We start from the raw sequence: 18,147 nt of genomic DNA on the forward strand, positions 1-18,147 counted from the left end.
AGAAGCTGCCTCATGGCACGTTGGAGGGTGACGGATTGAACAGGAAGAATTTGATGGTCGAGTGTGTGATTGTTGCTTGATGGCATTTTGAAGAGCAATGTATATTTGAAAATGGCCGGCAATTTGAAAATATAGTCATATCGTTTTATGCAAAAAAGATTTCTGCAATATTCGGTGCGTTCTGATGTAGGCCATGTTGTGTTATCATTACAATGCGTGGCGGGCCACAACCGGCCCACGACCCGCACCTTGCATGCCGTGTGACTCAGTCGTCCACGATAAAGAGGATTACCGTAAAGGACATGGAAGTCGAGCAGCGAGCGTGTCATTTATGGTTTTATCAAAGTAAAGCGAGAGGATGTCCTGTATGGGCTCCCAAAACATGGGCTCCCGAATTGGCTGCTGCCCACTAGTGCTGAATGTTAACAAAGGCAGGAAAGACAATGGCGGGAAGGAGGGAGGGAGGGAGGACACGTGAAGGTCACAACACGTATGATGAAAGCCCAAGAATTTGACTTCTTAGAAGCAAAAATCAATGTCATTTTAAAGTCAAAATTGTTTTGGGTAGGGTGGAATGTCATCGGAGCTGTGCCGGGCTACTTTACAAAGCGTCTTTCACACATGACCTTTTCACAGCGGTGTTCAAGCTTACTTGGTTTGAATGTAAAAGGCAGCCAGCAAACAAACGCCTTTTTGTCTGTGGTGCGCTTGTGAGAAAGCAGCACAGTTCCCTTCAGCCTTGACTTCCTCTTTTTATTTTTCTTCTTCAATTTAATCCTCCCCATGACTGAGTGCACTCTTTAAACTCCGAGTCACCCTTCTCCTCTGTGAACTTCTCCATTTCGAGATTGTTATCAAGGCTGAACCACGGCTAACCTCTTGATTTCCTCTAATTGCTGAAGCGGCGGCAAACATAAAGGGAGGGAGTCACAAGTTTAACCTGAGGTCAATGTGTAAAACTTGACAATTGACTGTTTGTCTGCGTGCACTCTCGCCTCCATTTCCTGACCTCAGCCCAAAGACCAGCACGCAGCATGTGTGGAAGTAGATCCGAACCCCCCACCCCCCCCCCCCCACCCCCCTCCCGCAAACGTGTTGCAAAACAACACAACACACTTTATTCCCATTCATTTGGCACTTGCATAAATGACAAAGGCATTTTTGGACAGTGCCTCCCTTTGTTCAGTCACGTAAGAAGACGCAGGTGTCCTCGTCTCACTCTGTCAATATGAACTTTGAACCTCACGTGTTATATAAACTAAGGTTTTGTGTCGTATATCTGACAGTGCCCAAACATAACAGACACTTGCTTTATTGATCATATTCTGGAAAAGAAAACAAGGTGTACGCACACTATTAAAAGCTATAATTACAAAAATAAGATATCATATTGTCAACACGTATAAAATAAGAAACATGTTTTTATGTTTTCCATATTTTAAATTGACATTCATTGGATTACTTAACAATTGATCGTTGCACTTCTGAAATAAATGTATTGGTCCATTGTGATCGAAAAGTCATTATTTTAATTTCAATTAAATTGTAATGGAGGTTTGACAGCAGGGGGGTTTCTTTCTAACATTATCTGGCAGCATTATGCTGGTTTTTTTTGGGGGGGGGGTGCAAATCTGCAGTTTTAAATGAACCTAGTCGCTTCACATTAGATAACTATTTAATAACTTGTTTTTCAGAGCCGTTCTTAGTCTTTGTCACCTGTGGGTATTTGAGAGGTTTCTGCGATTAAGGGTTGGATAAATCAATTTGTCTTGACTTGAAATGGAACCCGAGTTGTGCTATGCCTGGATGAGTGTTTAAACATGAGCTGCACCTAAAAGTCAGACAACAGTGAAAGAGGTTAAACCACACACCTGGGGAAACTCTGACTCTGAAAAAAAGAGGTCAAACTGGTTTATTTTTCCAACCTTTTTTTTTTTTTTTTTTGCTGGTTCTCCTTATAGTGCTTTTGAAGATGTACCGCTTTGTGAAGTCTGTTCCTTCTCCCCAGGGGTCAGAACCTTTTTTTTCCTTTTTTTTTTTTCGCCACAACTCCTTGACCTGACCGGGGCGATCCTGTTTCCGGGGACAGGATCAACTGTTGGCTTGCAGCTGTGTGACCTCCCCGCCCTCACTTGCCCCGCTCCCTCACTTTAAACATTTGTGTATGGGGGGGGGGGAATGAACAGCACAGATGGAATCTTTAGTTTTACTTGCAAGTCCAAACAAAAAATTGGACCAAAGACAGCTCGTGCTCATCTTTAAAAACAAAAATGGAAGGTAGTACTTAAAAATAAAGCTAACGCTATTAACTTTCCAGCTAAAGTCACTAATGGCTTTGCCCAGCGTCCGCCATGGCCGCATCCAATCATGTAAACTGAGCTAATGCAATATTCATGCGAGAGTCCCTGAGGCTCACTGTGCACAGCCTGTCAGTTTGATAGCTCTTGGCTGACACTGAAAGAACACGGATGATATTTGCCATGTCAGATAAGCGTGTTTTACAAAGTGGCTTGGGAGCGCGAGAACCAATGTCAGTATCCCCGACCATCTCATGCCCGCTGTGAAACTTCCTTTCAAGTCCTTTTACAGGCACCCGTTTGACATTCATTTGGGTGTTTATATTTGAGAGGCCAGCAGGAGATATCTCCTCTGTGGTTAACTGAAGAGTCAACATCTTGTTATTTTCACTTTAGTCTGACCCAAAATAGAGAGCTATTTCTTACGCATGCCGTATCATCTACTGAAAGCGTCACTTATTTCCTGTAAAGCGGTAAATGATGACTCGGTGGATAATCTGCAAAGGTCATGAACTCCCCAAGTAAACATTTTCCAAAAGAAGAATTAGAAAGTTCAGTCCGGCTTGCCCTGTGGACTTTGTACTGTGGAGACTAAAGGACAATTGGAGTTTATGTAAGGTGTTTATAAAATGTTGTCAAGTGGAGTTGCACAACTATTCTGGTTTAGGGGATAAATATATCAATTGCTCTTTAAGGGAATAAAAGGGGGACTTATTGCCTCTCATCCTAACTTTATGTATGACCCTTTTTATTTGATCTGATCAATTTCATGAGCTTCTGCAAACATGTTTGAACTCTGGCTATTTTCATTTTGTCAATCAAGTCAGATGATAGCAACAACTATCTTGATTGTGACCATGAATTCATGAGTTTAAATTCTGATTGGCTTCCTGACAGCATTCCAGATTTTCATGACTGATCGCTCAACCCACCGCCTTAAGGTCAAACTGTGATGTATCTGCTCAGGCAAGATGGCTACACAGGGCTGTATAAATAAAGCACACTGACTTCTTATTGAGGTAATATATATGCACGGTCAATAGTTTTGCACACCGCACACACAAAATATCGATTAAGCCGCAATACTAAAAACATACCTTGTGATTTATAATGCAACTTGATTTAGCCAGTGAGATCATTTTCATGAATCATTCATTTCTTAGTCCACAGATCAGCTGCTGTATACTGTATGAGCGAACGCTAACAAGGTTGCGCTTGAAAGGAAGATGTTGCCATCTGCTGGTTAAACTCTCAGCCACAGTACCGGCACATGCGGAACAAATCGATCAATCAATCTATCAATCAATCAATCTATCAATCTATCAATCTATCAATCTATCAATCTATCAATCTATCAATCTATCAATCTATCAATCTATCTATCTATCTATCTATCTATCTATCTATCTATCTATCTATCTATCCATCTATCCATCTATCCATCTATCCATCTATCCATCTATCCATCTATCCATCTATCCATCTATCCATCTATCCATCTATCCATCTATCCATCTATCCATCTATCCATCTATCCATCTATCCATCTATCCATCTATCCATCTATCCATCTATCCATCTATCCATCTATCCATCTATCTATCTATCTATCTATCTATCTATCTATCTATCTATCTATCTATCTATCTAGTCTCTTTCATCAACATATTTTAGTTATGAGCATTTTCTATCTATCATGTCTCTTTCATCAACATATTTTAGTTCTGAGCATTTTGAGAATATGCCCTCATCATTTCCATATTCAGAGTCATGCCATCAATATGTATTTGTGCTAGTTGGATGACACAGTTCATGTTAATGCATGCATGCTGACTGCTTGAGTTTAACAACAATGCTGATTCTGAGGGTGACCCAGTTGTGCGGCCATTCGCTTCTTATGTAAAAAGAATAAATCAAATTAAAGTTGAATGACTTAATGTTGGACTTGATGAGCATGATTGATCAAGTATAGCTAAATAACAGTTAGATTTCAGAGTGCATTCACAACATATTCAGATGAATTAAGGGTCTGTGGAAATGCAGTTATTGCCATTGCAGTTTGTTACACAAAATAAAAATGGGTAAACAGTAAAAAAAAAAGTGGTTCTTGGTACTAGTCATCCTAGAATACTAGACTTAATATGATTTTTTTTTTATCACAAGCCATATGGATAACCTGTATTGGGAAAAAACATTTGATGTTAACATTACTTTTTTTTTTTTTTAATTTTATTTCTAAAAACGGATGATTTTCTATTTCAAAAACCAGATATTTCTATGAGCGCGCATTACGTTATGATGGCTCGTGACGTCATCTCGTTAACACAGACATGAGTAATCGATACCAGATCACCGGGAGGGAGGCGGCAATGTTTTCATGCCTTCTGACAATCTGGCCAGCTCACTCTGCTATGGCACCCGTAATGTCGCAGACTAACAATTCCCATCCCGTTTAAATCACTTGAGCAAAACGAGTGCGTTTTGCTTCTCCTGCTTTTATTTGCCCAGCATTTCTACCTGAATCGGCCATGACTGTAGAGCAGAATGTCCTCCAGCAGCATTCTCAAAAGGTAAGCTTCAAGCTAACTGTGGCTAGCTAACTTTTTCGTAAGTGCAATGCCGTGTTGTTTTGGCTTTCATTCTTATTAATAGGTTATGCGTTTCTGGGTGGATCGCATCACCTTCAAGTCTAATATATATATATAGGAGGTTTGCGATTTGCATTTCGATCGAATGCGATTTGTTTACAGGAGGCCTTGCTTCTCTTATCGTAGTAACACACTAGCTAGCCAATGTTTTGCTAATTGTTAGCAGTCCAGCCCATGTTTTGCAGATAGTGAAAATTGCGTTGCTATTATAAGCGATCTGCTCGCTGACCTTTGTGAACAAGCTTTTGCACGCCGCACCCGTTTAGTAATGTTAGCCAACCGTGGCGTCGTGAGAAATAAACAACGCCAAGTGTTTGTGTTATGTAAATTCACTGGCATTGCCTTATTAACTAGAATGGAAGAGCGAGCAACATTTTGTGTGTTATAAAAGTTACAACAACGCCTTGGTGTCTTTTGTTTGGTAATAATGTTCTCTGTTTTGGGCGCGCTAATGTGGTCGAGGTTACTCATGTCCAAAGTATTTGATGGCTTTGTTTACATAGCATAGCTAGCAAGCGTCCTCATGCAATTGAACAAATTGTACTTGTCATTTGACTTGAATGAGGACGCTCAGCTGTTTTCCAATGCAGTCAAAAATTCAGGCTGCAAAATTCATGACATAATTCCAAGTGTGATCATTTGAGAGTTGATAGTTTTTTCCTCGGCAGATTTTGAACTTTGTTTATGTTTATTGTTGACAGAAAACATTCAAAAGCAAATTGTGAGACAATGGTTGAGAATTCCCCCTTTCATTTCATGGTATTCACGTCTATATGTGTTAAGCACCTTAGGGCAGGCAGAGCACATTTGGTTTTGAAGCCACTCCCTTTCCCAGCGAGCAGAAGTATTGGGACACACCTTATAAAATTACGTAGCATTTAATATTTGCTGGCATAAAAATGCATTGCAAGGACTGGATCAAGCTTGCAACCCGTCGACTTGACCAGAAACTACCCTTTAATCGCTATCTGGTGTACGTGTTGAGCTTCGCTTCAATTTGTGCTGGGAAGTTATTGCTAAACAAAGCCACAACATCAAATACGAGATTGATGAATGCACTTTATGAACTAACTGGCACCCTTGAGTGCTGCCTGCTGCACCTGTGAAAATCTCTGGCGCTTCTCTTCCTCTTGCCGCCCTGCTTTGTATACAAAGTGCACTCATTCATTTAAGTGCAATTATGGAATACATGAGTGTGTGCTGAGGCCATTTAATTCTGCTAAGATTGACATCAATAAGCGGATGAACATGGTGGATAAATAGTCATCCCTATTAAAAAAAAATATATATTTTTTTAGCAACCCATCCATCTAAGAAAGACATTTTAATCGTGTCTATCTTGCTAAGCTTGTCCATCTAGCCAATATACTTCCTTGGCACCAATGTACTGTACTATTGTCCAATTAGACATAGATTTGGCGCCTCCTTGTGGCATATTTTGTAATTGTAGAAAGGAATTTTCCATTTTTTACTCTAATTATGGTCCATTTTTTTTAGAAAGCCCAAAGCGAATGACATGTTATGTTTCTGTACCCTTTTAACGACCCTTGCTCTTTTCCCCTCAACAGCATCAGCAGACACTACTAAACCAATTACGAGAAGTCACAGGCACCACAGATGTTCAACTCCTTCAACAGGCCTTGCAGGTAATTCATAGCACAAATGAATTGCATCTCTCGCACAGGCTTCTTCACTTAGATGAGGACTAACATCATTTGGTCCATGTCTTCGATTTCATTAACGAAATGGAATGACCAGATTATTGCAATGAATCACTCGTGCTGAGTGTTTACGGGCCTTAACTTGTTTGGTCAATGCAGGTGAGCAATGGAGACCTGGCTGAGGCTGTGGCCTACCTGACAGAGAAGAATGCCAAGAGTCCACAGCAAGACGAGACCACCTACTATCAGACTTCCCAGGTGTCCAATGACCGATATATAAGCGTGGGCAGCCAAGCAGACTCAAGTAAGCATCTTCGCCTGGCCGAAAAGTATTAAATACATGTTTCGACATTAAAGACCGAAAAATGAGAATCAATAAAATCGCCACTTTCCTAAATCCAGTAGTTGGAACTGTTGATGCACAGTAAATTTTCACTCATTATGCTTTTGCTGTGGTTCAGATGTCATTGACCTGACCGGAGATGATAAAGATGACCTTCAGAGAGCAATTGCCCTCAGCCTGGCAGAGTCCAACCGGGCATTCCGGGAGACCGGCATAACCGATGAGGAGCAGGCCATCAGCAGGTAACAAACAGGCTTGCCCTGGGAAGAAAAAAAAAATGTGTATGACCAAAGGGCTATTATGCTTGATCATGTTTCCACCATGCCTATGTTCCTTAGAGTTCTGGAGGCAAGCATAGCAGAGAACAAGGCAAGTCTGAAGCGCACCCATACGGAAGTATGGAGCGATTCGCCCAACCCACATGACAGGAAGAGGATAGACAACTGCCCCGTAGGCTTGAAAAATGTTGGCAATACCTGCTGGTTCAGTGCCGTCATTCAGGTGGGCGCACCCAAACACACAAGCACGTGCATGCAAACGGATTAAACACACACTTGTTTTTGCCATTTTCCAGAAAGAGAAAAAGATTTGCTGTAAAATCCTGTGAATAGAAGTCTGTTTTGTTTTGGGATCCAGAATCAAGCGAAGGGGTCAATTCAAAGAGAATTAAAAGCAAAGTGAAGAAGAAGGAAAAAAAAAACTGTAAAGAAAATGTATATAATTTGTCCAGAGCTGAAATATGCCAGCCGAACGAACACCGGACACTATCACATGTTGCTGAGCTCCTCTGTAACGTGACTCTCGACTTTAGAAATGCAGTCAACAACATTCTTCTTTCATAACATGATCTGAAATGAAAGAAAAACCTGCCACATGATGACTTGAAGCAATCATATTTCATATCTTATTTTGTTATGTACTTGCGTAACAGATTACTCATTCCTCTGCAGTTTTATTTTCACTTTTGTCCACGCGCCTCACACATCTCTAACACGAGACCGACATTCTGTGAAAATGTATTACCGCCTAGATTGGTAGCGGGAGAGGAAGATGCATTCCCACTCACATTCACACCTACAGAGAAATTTCTCTTTATGCGATGGAAGGCGAAGAGTAAAGATTTTAGCCAAGAAGCCGAAAAAAGCCCCCCCCCCCCCTCACTACTGCTGTTTTTAGCACCGCTAGCCACACTTCAAAACAACACCGTCAGCAATCTGAGCGTTGCATCCACTGTAGGATTTTTTTCCAAATCTTGCGAACCGAGATCCATCTCTTTGAATGCAATTCAGGCAGGCTGGACTACTGGCTGGGCCACTCATTCAATAGCAATGCTCGAATGGATTGTTTGAAATTTGAGATATTTCCATTCAATTTCCCTCCCACAGTCTCTGTTCAACCTTCTGGAGTTCCAGCGACTGGTGCTTAACTACTCCCCACCAGCCAGGGTTCATGAACTGCCCCGAAACCAGAAGGTAAGACTTTTCCACCGCTTTAGTTCCTGCCCTAAACTCTTCATTCTCTGACTAGGAACACAGAAACCTTCCCTTCATGCAAGAGCTGAGGACCCTCTTCTCCCTCATGGTTGGGTCCAAGAGGAAATATGTGGATCCGTCACGGGCAGTGGAAATCCTCAAAGATGCCTTTAAGTCCAGTGAGTCACAACAGGTATGCCAGAACTTGCTTATGTCAACACGAAGCGGCCGCAATAACGAATCGATCGATCTCGATGAGGTTTAAACACACACATAGGAGTGCCCTGGTTAATAAAGGGAACTTATTACAAATAGGATTGAAAATTGCCAACTAGTTCAAATGAGTCATTTTGCAGCTTCTGTAGAATGCTATGTTTCATATTTAATATTATACTAATGATACTTTTAATTATTATAATAATATTATATTAATATGAATATTTTTAAGTTGTGCCTTCTCTTAGCGGCACATTTTCTTTTTTTTTTTTTTGCTAACTCAGCTCCAGTGACTCTGGGACACTTAACCTTTCTTATCTGTCGCAATTAATCCTCCAAACCACATCATCCCTTGCTGAACTATGCAAAAACACATCCGACAATGTCCGAGTTGAAAACTCTTTGATTCTATAAGCCTGTGTCTTTGTCGCGGTTAACTGGGGTCAAGCACTTTGCCTCCCCACTCATCAGTCTTGTCACTTGCTTTCAGATTAGTCAGGTTAGCTATGCATTGACCCGAATCAGCAGGCAGTCCTGAGGTGCGCGGTGACCGCGGGCTGGCGGGCGGGCGGGCGGGGTGTTAACGTTTCTTTGAAATTCAGCAATTTGTGAACTCCTCTGTGAAGATGAGTCATCTCAAATGTGGAGCTCAGGGGGCCCTATCAGCACGAGTTGAATTTCTTGACCTACTTTGCCTCTTATCATCTCCGCTGAAATTGGCAAAAAGTAGCCATGTTAAGTGTGCACTGCGTGTTACTTCCTTTTGCTTTACAGCAGGATGTGAGCGAGTTCACACACAAGCTTCTGGACTGGCTGGAGGATGCCTTTCAAATGAAGGCTGAAGAAGACGGGTAACTACATCATTGACTTTTAAAGGGCTCATAAAGCGACACGCTAATTAGAATGAAGGCAAGCCTGCACGCACCTTTGGCCCGGTCAGCGTTATCTCGATTTCCTTGCTTGCAGAGACGAGGACAAGCCAAAGAACCCGATGGTGGAGCTTTTCTACGGGCGATTCCTTGCCGTGGGTGTCCTGGAAGGTGAGATGGGGTGTCAAATTAAAAATCAATAAAAGCCAAAAAAGTGAAGTTATCAGAGAAAGACTCGGAGTGGTTTGATTGCAGTCACCATAAAAGCTGTCCGTCTTTGCCCCCCTCCCCCCCGGTAATGAAAGGTGACCTTGTCTTAATGAGATACTCTGAATGGAGAGTAGGAGTGCTGATGCATTGATCGTGGAAGACCTTGACAGCTGATTGACATTGTGCTTATTATGCATGACAATAGTGGCCCACAGCCATCAAAAAACATGGGCCACTGGGCTTTGCTGCTCATAAACTCAACTTAATGCTGCCACATCTGCATGTCTGCTAGCAACTCCTGCTTGTTATTTTCGAGCTCAATGTTGGAGCGTAAACAAACAGCTGCGTAATGAATGAGCGTCTTGCTGAACACGAGAAAGTCAGCCGAGGAGAGCCTGAGCTGGACGGAACATCTGTTTCAATCTCACGGCGCAGACTGCGCTTGGAATGGCTGCCAATGACTAAGTGCTTGTCTGATTGTTACGTCTCCAGGTAAAAAATTTGAGAACACCGAGATGTTTGGCCAGTACCCGCTGCAGGTGAACGGCTTCAAGGATCTCCACGAGTGTCTTGAGGCAGCAATGATCGAAGGGGAGATTGAATCCCTGCACTCTGCAGAGAATTCTGCCAGGTCTGGACAAGAGGTGAGCAATTGCCAAATTGAACATTAAGACATGTGGTGTGAACTTAGAAACATTTCCCCAAACTTTGTTTCCTTTCAGCACTGGTTCACAGAACTCCCTCCCGTGTTGACCTTTGAGCTTTCAAGATTTGAGTTTAATCAAGCGCTTGGACGGCCTGAAAAGATCCACAACAAGCTGGAGTTCCCCTCCATGCTCTTCATGGACAGGTGATCAACTTTATTCTGTATTCCTTGCTTTGATGGATTAGTATTCATCAACAGGCAATTAAACCGAACCTTCTGATCTTATCTGATTTTTTTTTTCTTTCGTCAGATACATGGACAGAAACCGAGAAATAACCAGAATCAAGAGAGAGGAAATCAGGCGGTTAAAAGAGCATTTGACTCTGCTCCAGCAGAGATTGGAAAGGTATATATTTATTTTTTTCTCCATCAGTGCAAATTCAACAGAATATGCTAAGGACATCACGCTGTCACTTTAGATTCCGTTTGTATCAGTCTCTCTGTTTCCACCAAGGTATCTGAGCTATGGGTCCGGCCCCAAGAGGTTTCCTCTGGCAGATGTCCTCCAGTATGCAATGGAGTTTGCCTCCAGTAAGCCTGTATGCACCTCGCCTGTCGAAGATATCGACTCATCAGCCCCTCCTGGTGGCACAACTGGACTACAACTGCCCCCTCCCAGGTACATTTAATAAAAAAAAAAAAATAAGCATAACATGGGAATGGATGTATTATTCACTCCCAAAATAAATGGAATATTAAAAATACCAATGATGCAGTGTTTTCATATTGAACTCATCTCATAGTAGAAACATATTTCACTGTGAATAAACATTCTTAACTCATTTGGTACCCATGTGGTACACTCAGCAGCTCGGCCGAGCAGGACTCTTCGGCTTCGGCGGAGAGCTCAGGCTCAGGCTCAGGCTCTGCCTCGGGCACGGCGGCCCAGCAGCAGAGAGCGCCCGTCCACAAGCCGTTCACCCAGTCCAGACTACCTCCTGATCTCCCCATGCACCCCGCACCACGCCACATCACTGAAGAGGAATTGAGGGTGCTTGAGGGATGCCTGCATCGATGGAGGAGCGAAGTTGAAAAGGACACCCGCGGTACTGCCCGTCATTTGCTCTAGTTAAATTCTGCATGGAGTACTGACTTTGTTTGTGTGCTATTCATTTGGCTAGATCTACAGGAGAGCATAAAGAGAATCCTCAGAACCATTGAGCTGATGTACTCGGACAAATCAATGATGCAGGTGATCATTCTACTGAAATGCAGCAGTTGCGATATGTCCTGAAAATGTCCTTTGTGTCAAGGTTCCTTACCGGCTTCATGCAGTCTTGGTCCACGAAGGCCAGGCGAACGCAGGTCACTACTGGGCCTACATCTACGACCCACACCAGCGTTGCTGGATGAAGTACAACGATATCGCCGTTACGAAATCCTCCTGGGAGGAGCTTGTGCGGGACTCATTCGGAGGCTACCGCAACGCCAGTGCCTACTGTCTCATGTACATCAATGACAAGAAGCCCTTTCTCATAGAAGGTAGGCGGAGACTGAATTTCAAATCATTTGTCATACTTTAACACTTGTCAACCATTTCTGTGAACACAGAAGACTTTGATAAAGAAACTGGCCAGGTACTGAGCGGCATGGACAAACTTCCGCCGGACCTGAAGCAGTATGTCAAGGGGGACAATGAGCTCTTTGACAAGGAGATTGTGGAGTGGAATGCACTGCAGGCTCGGAAGGCCCAACAGGAAAAGTTGGCTTTCGCCGCGGCTGCGGCAGCGGCTGCGGCAGCGGCCTCGACAGCGTCCAGCGCCTCCTCACCTCAGCCCATGAGTATTGATTGCAGCCCTCCAGACAATGCAGGTCAGAGTTCAACTGCCAGGCATTCACAATATATACAAAATGTGATCGCCGGTTCTCAATTCTCCTCTACAGCACTCCAGCAGGATCCCGAGTACATGGAGCAGCCGTCGCCCACCAGTGACTCCAAACATCTCCAGGAGGACACGGAGAGGGCCATTTCCAGGGCGAGTGCTGAACAGGAGGAGAGAAGCCCCGAAGCACTGTTAAATGCCGTATGTAGAACACAAAAAGTCGTAACACACCACACTTGACTTGAGTTTTAAAAACATGCACAACCTGATGATTTAGAATATTCTTTGGTTGACTGTACATCCCATCAGTCACTGTCTTTTCTGTCCAATTGCATTCTTTTCACCCTTGCGCTTCCCCTCAGCCTGAAGTCCACTTGAGCACCCCCCCAATCCCAAGTCCTGATTTTGTCATGGAGGACGATTCCCCTGTCCACCACACCGTAGAGGTGGCCATTCCCGATGTGGGGACCTTTGTCATTGAGTCAAAAGAAGGGGGGTACGATGATGAGGTAGACCGAGAGATCCAGTTGTGATGGATTTGATTCTCATGAATGGCTTTAGACTGGAAATGCAATAATATGACGCTCTTCTTGCATGGCCCTTCTAAATAGTCTGCATTTGGGTGGAACTGTATTTGGGGGAAAAAAAGGCAAGCTGTGTGAAGCCCCTTTCATCATTGCGTTCATCTTGATTGATGATAGTGGCAAGTGAAGTTTACATTGAGCACGACTCTAGCATAAATATTTGATCACCTATTTCTAATTCTGCTCAGTCTTGTCCTTTGTACAGCGTTGGATTTGATGGCTTGAATTGTGACCAACAGTCAGTCACCCCGTCAAACCCAGCTGTCAACGAGGAATACTTGGAACTCCAAACGCGATGGCTCTATTCCTCACGATAATAAACGCATGGACTGCAGAGTGATGCATGTCTGGCATTTAGCATTTCAAAGTGTCTAACTGTGAGATTGCCCGCACTTGTTCCATCGTGAGAGAAAGCCTATGATTTTGTTTAATGCAGTTCCTGCTTCCCGGGCAGGCAATGATGACCCCAAACATGCAGGGTGTAATTATGGCTATTGGCAAATCCAGCAGAGTATATGAAAAGAATGGGCCTGAGGCAGCCTTTTTTAAGGTACCGTCGCTCCCTCACCTTTTGCATTCCCCCTCCACCCACTTCCGCCTTTCCCATGCAAATCAACGTGTTTGTCTTTTTCGCTCTTTCCACCACCGTAATTGCGATCGCCGGTCGGTCGGCGTTGGGCAGAATCTCCGAAACCAGGAAACCCCAAAAATGTTGAACCATTATCATTTCATCATGGAAAAACAGCTCTTTATAATAGTTTGATTATTTTGTTTTAACAACAGACACATCCATCTTGAGAAAGCTGTGGAGTCATCTGCAGTTTTAATGATCATGTGACATTGTTTTTGCGGTCAGGCACTCAAATTAGAATACGCTCGACTCGTGAGGTTCGCCCAAGAAGACACTCCCCCAGGGAAGGACTACAGACTTCATCACGTCATTGTCTACTTCCTCCAGAACCAGGCACCCAAGAAGATCCTTGAGAGGACTTTACTCACTCAGTTTGCTGACCGGAACTTGGCATTTGATGAGAGGTACACCATGCGAGACATCCTCAAGACATTTTGAAAATCTCCTTAAGCTTTCAAATATGTTGAACCATCTATTTTTGGAAACGATTCAACCCAACTTGTTTCCATGCTTTCCTAAAATGGCCAGCAGAGGGTAGCAGAGACTTGACGTTTCTGAGTCAGCCTGTTTGTATCATGTCAAAGACAGTGCTTCACAATTTTCCTTCAACCTTAAGTTGACGCGTAAATCCAAAAAGACACGGCGATATGACTTTCCACATTACTGACAGATATCAGAATTGCCTTACGCCCTCCCGATTATCTCTGTGTGTTATTTATCCCGATGACACATTCTTAAATCTTTCTCCCCATGCTTGTTGGCCTCTATCCAAATTCCTGAGTGAAAAATTGATTTCTCACTTCTCTATTTTGAGCAAGATAATTAGATTTATGTGTCCATGTGGCCTCGATAGGAGCCTCCAGAGGAGTGTTTCACTTTTCCTCTCAACACTAAAGAGTGATTCATTAGGCCAAGTTATGGCCCGGGGGCAGGCTCGACGGTTTCATCTCCTGACAATGACTCACCATCAGACCTGATGCCACTTTGTCTTCCTTCCTCCCCTGCAGATGCAAAAGTATTATGAATGTGGCACGTGCAAAACTGGACCTAATTAAGGCCGAGGAGGTCAACATGGATGAGTATGAGGTCAGTTGGGATTTCCCCTTATCTATCATGCATTCCTTTTCGATGACTTATCTCAATGCGCTGCCCTTCTGTAATGAATATATTTTTGTCACAACACAGATATGGCATCAAGACTACAGGAACTTCCGAGAAACAACCATTTTTATGATAACCGGCTTGGAGCTCTTCCACAAGACAAAGTACGGATTGTCGTCTTTCAATATCGTTCATTTTGTTTCTCACGCCAACGTTTACGAGAATGCCACCTGCAGAGGGCAGCAAAGTAGACACTGCACAAGCATTCACTGTTTGTTTCCAAGATGGCTTTTTTTTTTTTGTTCTCATAGCAAACCTACACACAATCTGATTGTTGCTTCCTTTGCAGTTATGTGGAGGCGCTGATATATCTGATATACTCGTACCAGTACAACAAAGAGCTTTTGTCCAAAGGAGCGTACAGAGGACACGATGAGGAGTTCCTTGGTCATTACCGTCGCGATTGTTTGCTGGTGAGTATTCCGTTATAACAGTATTCCATTTGTAGGGTTTTCAAGGTGACAATGAAAATCCCCTCTACCTACCCCTCCCCCCTTTTTTTTTAATTTTATTTTTAATTTCATCCCCACTGAGCTTTAGCGCAGTGTGCTCGGTTCGAGCCGGTGGTATTTGAGTGCGATCAGCCTGGAGCTGATCTTTAGCAGTGCGCACTCAGTAACCTTACGCCAGCATTGTGCTTGTAATGTAATCATTGGAGTGGGAATAGGAAGCAGGAGGGCCAGCGAGTGTAAACACATTAGCATGTCCTCAGCTAACCTCACATTTTGGCTCGGTGCATTCACATGGGTCGTTTGAAATCTCCGTTCGGAACCCCTGCTTCAGCTCTTTACCTCCTGCTCTTGTTTTAATTGAAAACATTGCCAACATTGACATAGTTAATTCACTTGGTTGTTTTGTGTAGCCAACCTTGAATCCCTGGACGCCAAGCTGATTTAAGGGGAAACTTTTTTTCTTCCCCCCCCCCCCCCCCCCCCCTCTCAGAGTAGGAGGTCACCGAGTTTGTTAGAGCAAGATGTTTTTTGTCCAAGCACAGTATGAGAAGTTTGTCTCCCCCTTAGGTCCCACCTAAAAGAATCAGGATGAATGGTGGGCGTACTTTTTTTGCACAGAGAGAAGAAGACCAGTTGTGTTCCACAGCTATGAAACACATTTTGAATTATCCCAGTGAAAAAGTGAGGTTGTTAAAAACACTGGAAAGGGCCAATTCCTAAATGCTGGTTTATTTGTAATGCACATTTCACAAAAGCATTGCACAAACAAAATATGACCACATTGCAAAAATGTAATAAAATCATCTAAAATAATTACATTCAACGATTGTTTTTTTTTTAAAGAAAAACAGAATGTATTGAATTTAGTTAAAAGTCAAGTTTACACAGTAATGTCTGATAATATACGTAAATTTGCAGGCTCAATGGTTTTACTTCTAAGTAGGAGCACATTTCTAGTATAACATCTTCAATGTCTTTCATGCTCCATAGAAATTAAACGAGCAAGCGGCAGCCATGTTTGAGTCCGGAGAGGAACCAGAGGTGACCACTGGTTTGGGAATCATGAATGAGTTGGTGGTGCCCTGCATCCCCTTGCTGCTGCTCCATGACACCGAGAGGGACCTGCTGGCAGTGGAAGACATGAGGAACCGCTGGTGCTCTTACCTGGGTCAAGAAATGGACTGTGAGTTTTTTTTTGACGCAAAAAATCTATTAATTAGACTAGCGCTGGGAATATTAACCGTGGCGTGCAACCCCTGCCCTTTATTACTATTGGCAAAAAGGCATTGTTCTTGTGTGAGTTGTTATTCAAACATATTGCAACACAAGTTTTATTTTCCCAATTAAAGAAAAATCCCCAAATGATCCGTGAAATTACGCAACAGTGTGTAATTTGCCAAAAATCACATTTGCCAGGCCAAAAAGAGGAACTTTGGCCACGCCACGTCATGTCGGCTCTGCAAGATGTTTACAGAGACAAAAATGAAAGGGCACTGTGTACGATAGACTCGATAGTCTTTCAGATTATTTTAAGCGGTCCTATTAATCAGCAGTTGGGTTGCACTTAAAAGAGTGCCTTTAAACATTTGTGTTCCAAGCTCCTATCACTTTGGTCCAGCAAAAGCTTGTTCTGGCTAATGTTCAGGAAAGGCTGACTTTTATCACCCAGGCCCACGCTCTCCAGTCTTGTCAAAGTCTAAATATTTGCTCATTTGATGTCTGAGCTCTGAATGAGGATGCATTTTTCTTATCTTTCTCTGTCTGGCCATTTTTATGTCAATAGCCAACCTCCAAGAAAAGCTGACTGACTTCCTCCCCAAGTTACTGGACTGCTCGACGGAGATCAAAAGCTTCCACGACCCCCCCAAGGTGCCCGCCCACTCCACCTTGGAGCTGTGTGAAAGATTCGGCCGCATCATGACCACACTCTGCAAGGTGGCCAACCACGGGAGATGAGCTCTGCAGATGGAACCTCTCTCTCTCTCCCTCTCCCCCCTTAGGCTCAAAAATCCCATGGACCTCTCTTAACCCATGCCTTCCTTTAGAAATCCAGGGCTCACTTGCTTTCTAGCGCTTATTCCTCTGTTACTCTTTTGCTGCCATTACCGATATTTCATTTATTCTACGCAAAAAAAAAACCCAACAGAGGAGGTTTAATGGGGAGAGGACAAAGTGGACTGTTTTTGGAGGGAAGATGAAAAGCGAAATGTGGGTGGAGCACAAAAAAAGCGACTATTCTGCAGCTAAAAGCCAAGCACATTCAGTATCAGCTTTGCGAGACAACACAAATTTGGGGGTGCTCCTAGTTTACAAGTGTTGTCAGCGTCCCCCCGACCGACCGACCGACCGACCGTGTTACAAAGCTCTTTTTTTCAAAGCATCCGCCGTCTCTGCGTGCATAAAAAGGTTTGTCTGCCTGCTCTGCCTCCAGCTTGGTGCAGTATTACTACCATTTGATTCATTTTTCTAAGAATGAAAACGATGAAACTTAAAGAAACTCTCAGTAACTCAAGCGGCTCTTATGTATTTGTGGGCTGCTCCACGATTAGATGGTTTAAGTGCTGTGGTGGCCAGCCATGGACTCTCTCTCTGTGGCTTGTTAATAAATCCATAGAATAAAGTTTTATTTATGGCCCTTTTAGGCCAAATACATACTTGTCTTGTGATTTTCTTTGAGTAGTATGTGGCGAACATTTGTATGTTTTTGGGATGGGGGAGGAAAGCAGAGTACCCGACGTAAAGCCACGGAGCCGGAATTGAACCCACAACCTCTGAGGCGGACGTGCACTTGGGTGAGAAAAGCTTGTTGAACAGCCACACCAAAGTTTTGAACCTTCTTACACATTTTCCTAATAGAGCCACTTTTGTAAAAAAAAATCACCCAAACTTTCAAAGTGACGCTTTCTTCATTTATCAGCAATATCATTTGTGAACTCCTTTCCCCAAACACAACAGCTCACCACGATGACTCGCTCAGGATGAAAGCAGCTATTGTTGCGCGGCTAAAAACACTGAGCGTTGTGTCCATTGTGACTCTGCTTCCCGCCCGGCGTCAAAGCACCATAGTGCAGCTA

The 18,147-nt window shown here is 43.3% G+C and overlaps 1 protein-coding gene across 10 annotated transcripts; it reads left to right on the forward strand.

Moving 5' to 3' along the window:
• The first annotated feature begins 4,631 nt into the window (after nucleotides 1-4,631).
• On the forward strand, nucleotides 4,632-17,723 carry usp25 (ubiquitin specific peptidase 25). Of its 10 annotated transcripts, none has more exons than XM_061299299.1 (26): nucleotides 4,632-4,867; nucleotides 6,514-6,591; nucleotides 6,766-6,910; nucleotides 7,068-7,191; nucleotides 7,288-7,450; nucleotides 8,335-8,421; nucleotides 8,477-8,614; nucleotides 9,412-9,488; nucleotides 9,604-9,677; nucleotides 10,209-10,360; nucleotides 10,439-10,566; nucleotides 10,673-10,768; nucleotides 10,877-11,041; nucleotides 11,230-11,468; nucleotides 11,544-11,614; nucleotides 11,676-11,904; nucleotides 11,974-12,234; nucleotides 12,307-12,446; nucleotides 12,608-12,754; nucleotides 13,266-13,379; nucleotides 13,686-13,864; nucleotides 14,468-14,546; nucleotides 14,646-14,725; nucleotides 14,911-15,034; nucleotides 16,064-16,256; nucleotides 16,857-17,723. In XM_061299299.1, exons 1-26 carry the CDS (start codon nucleotides 4,826-4,828, stop codon nucleotides 17,027-17,029), a joined length of 3,498 nt encoding a protein of 1,165 aa, XP_061155283.1. In that variant the 5' UTR covers nucleotides 4,632-4,825; the 3' UTR covers nucleotides 17,030-17,723. The 10 variants fall into 10 exon arrangements, with proteins under 10 accessions (XP_061155283.1, XP_061155287.1, XP_061155284.1 ...); XM_061299303.1 differs by having other exon boundaries at nucleotides 11,977-12,234; XM_061299300.1 differs by having other exon boundaries at nucleotides 11,233-11,468.
• The last annotated feature ends 424 nt before the right edge of the window (nucleotides 17,724-18,147 follow it).

The sequence above is a fragment of the Syngnathus typhle genome, linkage group LG15 (assembly GCF_033458585.1).
Source record: "Syngnathus typhle isolate RoL2023-S1 ecotype Sweden linkage group LG15, RoL_Styp_1.0, whole genome shotgun sequence".
Lineage (NCBI taxonomy): Eukaryota > Metazoa > Chordata > Actinopteri > Syngnathiformes > Syngnathidae > Syngnathus > Syngnathus typhle.